Source organism: Abrus precatorius, unplaced genomic scaffold (assembly GCF_003935025.1).
Source record: "Abrus precatorius isolate BTA unplaced genomic scaffold, Abrus_2018 Scaffold7, whole genome shotgun sequence".
In the NCBI taxonomy this organism is placed as follows: domain Eukaryota; kingdom Viridiplantae; phylum Streptophyta; class Magnoliopsida; order Fabales; family Fabaceae; genus Abrus; species Abrus precatorius.
In genome coordinates this window covers 7,709,690-7,715,997 of record NW_020874417.1, presented here as the reverse complement: position 1 = coordinate 7,715,997, position 6,308 = coordinate 7,709,690, and the positions used below count along the sequence as shown (strand labels likewise).

The following is a 6,308-nucleotide window of genomic DNA, read 5'->3' as shown; positions in this document are numbered from 1 at the left end:
AATATTATGAAAATTTAAATCTGAAAAAAGCACATTCAATATGTAAAAATAAATTATTTTAATATTTTCCATTATATTTTGATAAAAAAAATATAAAAAGTTATAAATGATTTTAAAAAATATTTGTTATATTTAAAACACAAAAACCTTTTAATTTTTACCTTTAAAATAATTTAAAATATTTTTTATAATATATTTAATATTTACATAGGTTCTAATCTAAACTTTTGCTGTCTAAATGCTAATGTAATAAAAGTTGAGAAATATAAATATTACTTGAAATGCATAGTGCGATTCCCAATCATGTTATTTCCTATTTATTATTTTACTTTCTCTTTGTTTGGACTCGAACAAATTATTGTAGGGTACAAAACCATGTAGTCACCGTCACTCAAATTTGAACATGTATTTGTTAAAAATACATGTGTAGCTTTTTTTATTGATCAAGACCTTTTTATAATTATTTTTATATATGAGTTTATTTTTTATTTAAAAAAGTGAATTATTTTTTATTTCAACTCATATCAGCATCAAATTTTTTATTATATTCTGAATCGATTTCATATCTTTTTATTTTCTTTCATCTCTATTTCATTTCTTACTCAGCAGAGCGTTAATGTTCCCAAGTGAATCCTCCTTAGACACCGAAAGGATTTTATTTTCCTGCTTACGTTAAGAGCTGTGGTTGAAAATTATATTTTTCAAATTATGTATACAAGTGCTAATATTATTTTATAAATAATTTTTTTTCTTAATTTTACACTTTATTTTATCAATATTTTTAATCTATGTAAAAATTACTTATAATAAAAATTTACATATAATGTTTTTTTATTAAAAATAATAGAATTTAATAATGTATTAATGATATTAAATGTTATAGTTTTTACTAAAATTTATTATTTATTAATTTCTATGAGTAACTTTACATATGTTCAAAAAATATATTATATATTATTAATACCGGTATTTTGTGAGGGTCTTGTCCGCAGCTTTCTGTGTTCGAAACCAATTGAGAGATCTACTAAAGATTAAAGAATGTTTGAAAAGAATAAAATATTTCTTTTGCTCTTTTTTAAGTTATTTTAATTTTAGAAGAATATATATTAATATATGAAAGAAAAGTATATATTTATGAAGTATCAAATTAATTCATCATATTTAAATTATGATTAATTTTAAAGAATAAATTAGACAATTTTAATAAAATTTCATTATTGAGTAAAAAAACTGATAAACTTATTAGAGAGTAGGTTAGATGAGATTTTTCTTTTTGTTATTAAAGTTAGATGAGATTTAATTTATACTCAGGGCCGTAGATTAGGGCCAGCTGGTCCTCTGCACATGGCTTTCAAGTTACTAGGGTCTCCAAATATATAAGTTGATCAAAATTGTTTTACTTTTTTTTTTTTTCTAATTACTACAAAGTAATTTTGAATGTCTGACTACCACGTATTTTTTTCTATCTCCACATTTAGTCTTCTTAAAAATTCATGCCTTAATCAATTCTTAAAATTAACTCTCCAAGTTTCTATCTTTTAAGATATTTTTAATAATTCTATTTATAATTCTCATTCAATTATAGATAATTTCTTAACTTTCCGTTTAGATCTCATTATCAAAAGTAATAAAGTAGTTTGATTTTTTTTGCACTTTATTTTGTAAAATATAATCTTATTATAATATTTTAAAATATTAAAAATGTAGCTTTATTTTATTTAAAAAATTAAAAATAAAAGAGTCTAATTTTCACGATTAGAACATAATCTTCAAAAAGTTTAAGATGGCCCGTCTATACTAACTGTCAAAGTTAAGTGAATTTAAAAAATAAATTAAATATTTATTCTTTTAAAGATATAAGTATCATTATTACTGTAGTCCTTTGGAAAAACAATTTTACCATCAATTTTATCTGTTTATTACTATCATATAGTCATTTTTCTGCCGGATTGAGAGAAATGAGTATAGTGAGACCTTAACTTAATAGAATTAATTTGAGGACAAAATGAGAAATTAAATTAATAATCTTAATAAGTTTATATAAAAGAAATATTGAACGACTAAAATAATAACAATTTATTTGACTAAAGTAATATAATTTTATTTAAATCACTTAGGAATATTTGATAATGGTGAGAATAAGAATAGTAAAAATATATCATTAGATTTTAATAACAATTAAATAAAAAAATATAGTTTTGATTCAAGCAAAATCTCAGTGTAGTGAAAATAAACTACGTAGCATTTTTCCATTAAGTAGAAAAAAACAAACAAGGAAATTTTTAAAACTGGACAGCGGTTGTTAACCTGGGAGCATGTATCCACGGAATAAAAAAGACCATGGTTTGAATTTTCCACGAAAGCGAACGGTACTTCTTTATTGTAGAGTACCTTAATTGTACTTAATTAATAATATTTTATTGCGTTATAAAAATTTACTTATCTGTATAATAAATTTATTTTATATATTTTAAAATGTTATTTTTGAAATTCTCTCTATCACATTAACTATTTTATTTTACTTTCTTTTTTACTTTATTACATAACATTTTACATAAAATTTGTGTACCCCTACAAACTCTTAAAAAAAAAAAAAACATTATGGTGCTTCTCTAAATAAACAGAAATTCAAGGAGAAAATTTGTAATCCAGTTGGATTTCAAATCAAGTTTAGATTACAATAATATTTTGAATACTTATATTTTTCTTATATTTATTCTATATTTTTTTTCTCTTATGTTTGTATGACATTATTCACCATACTTTTTTTTTTTTAATTTCTTCCTCATATTTTACACTTCATTTTAAAAATGTGAACATATCATTCTCCTAATATTTTGCAACACTAAATAAGACATTTATAAATACCATCTTGATATTAAGGTATATTTGTAATAAGTATGTATACAATAAATATAAATAAAAAATAATAAACAACATTACACGCAATTCTAATGTTTAATAATTCAAATAACTTATCATATAAACTATATCCACGAGTCGTGGACCCAATGCACTCACACACATTAAATACAGTACTCCTCTCTTCTCAACCCCCACCACCCCATCCGCACTCAAACACACGCATAACATACAAACAAATATGTTTAACCCATGCCGTCACAAAACCTCACACCCCCTCCAACTTTTCTCAGTAAAATCAGCACCATCGCTACATTCATCTTCAGCCTTAAGCCCCATGAAAATCAAGAACCTTATCCACACCCTCATAGTTTCCCACATCTGCCGAATCATTCGAGCACTGTCCAAAGTCAAAGCCATTATCGTTGAAACTCTCAAGGGAAACCAACCCAACATTGACTTCCTTTACCCTTCTCACAAAAAGCATCGCAGAAACAAAATCAGCAAGAAAATCATCTTTGGTTCCTTCAGGCTTCACTATAACTGGTGCTCTTCAAGATCTTCTCACGTTCTCCCAGTTCCTTCTAGAGTCTTTGAAGGGTTGAGCAAAGCTAGTGGTACCCATTTGTACTATGAGCCAGATTGGAACAGTAGTAGTGTTATTCATGATCAAGGTGAGAAATTACAAGGTTGCGAGGATTGTCATGATGACTCGCAGCTTGTTGGGTACTTGCAGTGGCTTGAGGAAGAGAATAAGGTTCATGATGATGGTGGTGATAAGGGTGTCGCAAATGAGATTAACGAGATTGATGTGTTGGCAGAAAAGTTCATAGCCAATTGCCATGAGAAGTTCAGGTTGGAAAAGCAAGAGTCTGATAGGAGATTTCATGACATGTTGGCTAGGGGCATGTGAATTGTGAAACAACGTTAATTAATTAACCAAGGTGTTTGTTACTTTGTTTGGTGTTTCTGTTACAAACTGCAAGTTTAGTCACTTAATTAATTAGTTAGCTTGGGGAAAAGGTTATTGTATGTATATCCATTAGGGGTATTGAGGGCTAGCTAGCTTTAGCTTTGTAATTAATTCATGGTTATTTATATTTTCCTTTTCATTTTAACTTCTTTTGGATAGATGGAAAGGACTAAGGAGTGGGGTGAGGGAAGTGTTTGAAGAATTCTACGAGATAGGGAATTGTTCAATGCTTCTGTTTATAGTCATGGTGGTTTTACTTTGCCGTTGGCTTGTTAAGATGGAATGGAACTAGTGCAGCTTCAAACTCTCTCTCTCTCTCTCTCTCTCAGCAGTGTAGTCCGTTAAAACTTGCGACATCTGCTTACCAGCAATTTGCATATAAAAATTGTAGAAATTAATTATTTTTATAACTCCCTGGAAGAAAATGAAATAAACTGCTACAAAACTATACATAATTAATTAGGATGAGATTGAATATATACGAGGAAAATTAGTTACTTCAGTTTAAATTAACTCTGATAACTTTATATAAAATTATATAATTTTAATTGGTTCAACGTTAAATTATAAAATTTGCTAGATCTGCTTAACAGCAATTTTCATATAAGAAAATTGCAGAAATGAATTGTTACAGTTTCCCTGAAAGAACATGAAATAAACTGCTACCAAATTCTACATAATTAGGATAAGATGGAATTATATTTATATACGAGGATGAACTCGTTTACAATAATATAAAGTACTCCCTCTCTAATAAATTTGTATAAAATTATATATTTTTTATTAATTCAATCGAAGAATTACAATTATGTATACTATCTATCAATTTTTGTAAGAAATAAATAATAATATAAAATAGTTAAATATTTTTTAATATATTTTAAAAATATATCTTATATGAATTCTAAAATATAGTAATGAAATATTAAATAAAGTTAAATTAATTTAAATTTATAGATCGATGTAATTTATACTAACAAAAATGTTTATTCGACGAAGCAGTTTAACGTACAAAGATAATATAATTTAATAAAACAATTACTCAATGATATTAAAAATGAGCATAACTCTTGCCGATAAAAAGTTATCTTCCGTAGGTCTAGATCCTCTCTAATTACTTTTTTACATTATGAAATTACAGCTATTTAAAATATTTAATTCGTTTTTTAAAATATAGTATAAAGTTAAGTTTAAAAATTATAAATAAATGAGATAAGTTTAATGTATTTTCTCACATCAAATTTTACTGCAGATGATTCAGTTTCATTTTCCTTATATACATATATAATGTAGGTTGATTACTATCAACTCTTATATTTTTATATCATTTTTTACATGCATTCATATATTTTTTTTCTTCTCCTTTTATTCTGCCCATTTTGTACCGAAAAATATATGTCAAAATATATTTTTCATTTTAATATATATATAATGTAGGTAACCATATATTGCATTGGCGTCAAACTGCAATTGTTTTATGACTTAACATCACGTAAAAGTAATGTAACAACACTTTCACCGCAAAGGGATGGAATTGATGAAGACTTGAATCTTGAAACTAAGAGAGAAGTGAAGCAACAAGATAGAGACAACAAGAGGTATTAGGAGTTGCGATAGAGTAGGGGATAATAATTATATAATTTTTATTATAAATTTAAATGAAATTATTGATTGATATGATATGATATAAAATTTTATAAAATAAGTAAGAACAAATATAGTATTGTAAATAAAAGATACATTGACTGTTGCGATAACTTTAAAACTATGTGCAAACATATAAATGTCATGTCTTATTTTGCATCAGACTAACTGCAATTAATGCATGCAATGGCAGCAAGTGCAGCTGCAACCAGAGACACTTTGTAAACATGGGTTATGACAAGAGTTGGTGGCTTATATGGTCATAAATTTAATTGTGGAGATTTTACATTTAAAGCCATATAATGTTCATACGGCTCCATGTCTTCTGGGGACCTAAATATCGTTCTAAATTAGTGGACAGCAACATCTTATCCAGTATTAAAGCAATATTTGGCGCTACTCACTTGTTTGCTATTGTTTGTTTGTGTAGGTTATGGCCAAAATATGAATGGGAGACAAAATTATCACGATACCAATTCGTTAACACATTCATTTACTAGGTTGCCCCTAGCTAGTGCCCATTGTTCTGATTTCATACATCATATAGACCATTGCTTTGTTAATAATTTATATTTGGCAAATACCAGGACACTGGAAATCATAAATAAATACTTTTATTAACTTACATTTTACCATAATTTTTAATACATCCTAATATAATAGTGTGATCCCTCCCCCCCCTTTTCTGGTATAAGACCAATACCTATAAGAACTTGCTTGGCCTCTCCACAAGATACTGGTGGTGCAATTTTCCCATTCTTTTTACTATATATTATGTACTAAGATTTAATAACAAGTGGACTCATTCTGTATATACCCAAGTCACCTG

General features: G+C 26.7%; 1 protein-coding gene across 1 annotated transcript; it reads left to right on the top strand.

Moving 5' to 3' along the window:
• The first annotated feature begins 3,016 nt into the window (after window positions 1–3,016).
• Window positions 3,017–4,134, top strand: LOC113873369. Its single transcript, XM_027511465.1, has one exon. The coding sequence runs from the start codon at window positions 3,104–3,106 to the stop codon at window positions 3,773–3,775; it is 672 nt and encodes a 223-aa protein (XP_027367266.1). The 5' UTR covers window positions 3,017–3,103; the 3' UTR covers window positions 3,776–4,134.
• Window positions 4,135–6,308: the final 2,174 nt, after the last annotated feature.

Coding starts and splice junctions, on each gene's coding strand:
- LOC113873369 (XM_027511465.1), top strand. CDS start 3,104: ATGTTTAACCCATGCCGTCACAAAACCTCACACCCCCTCCAACTTTTC.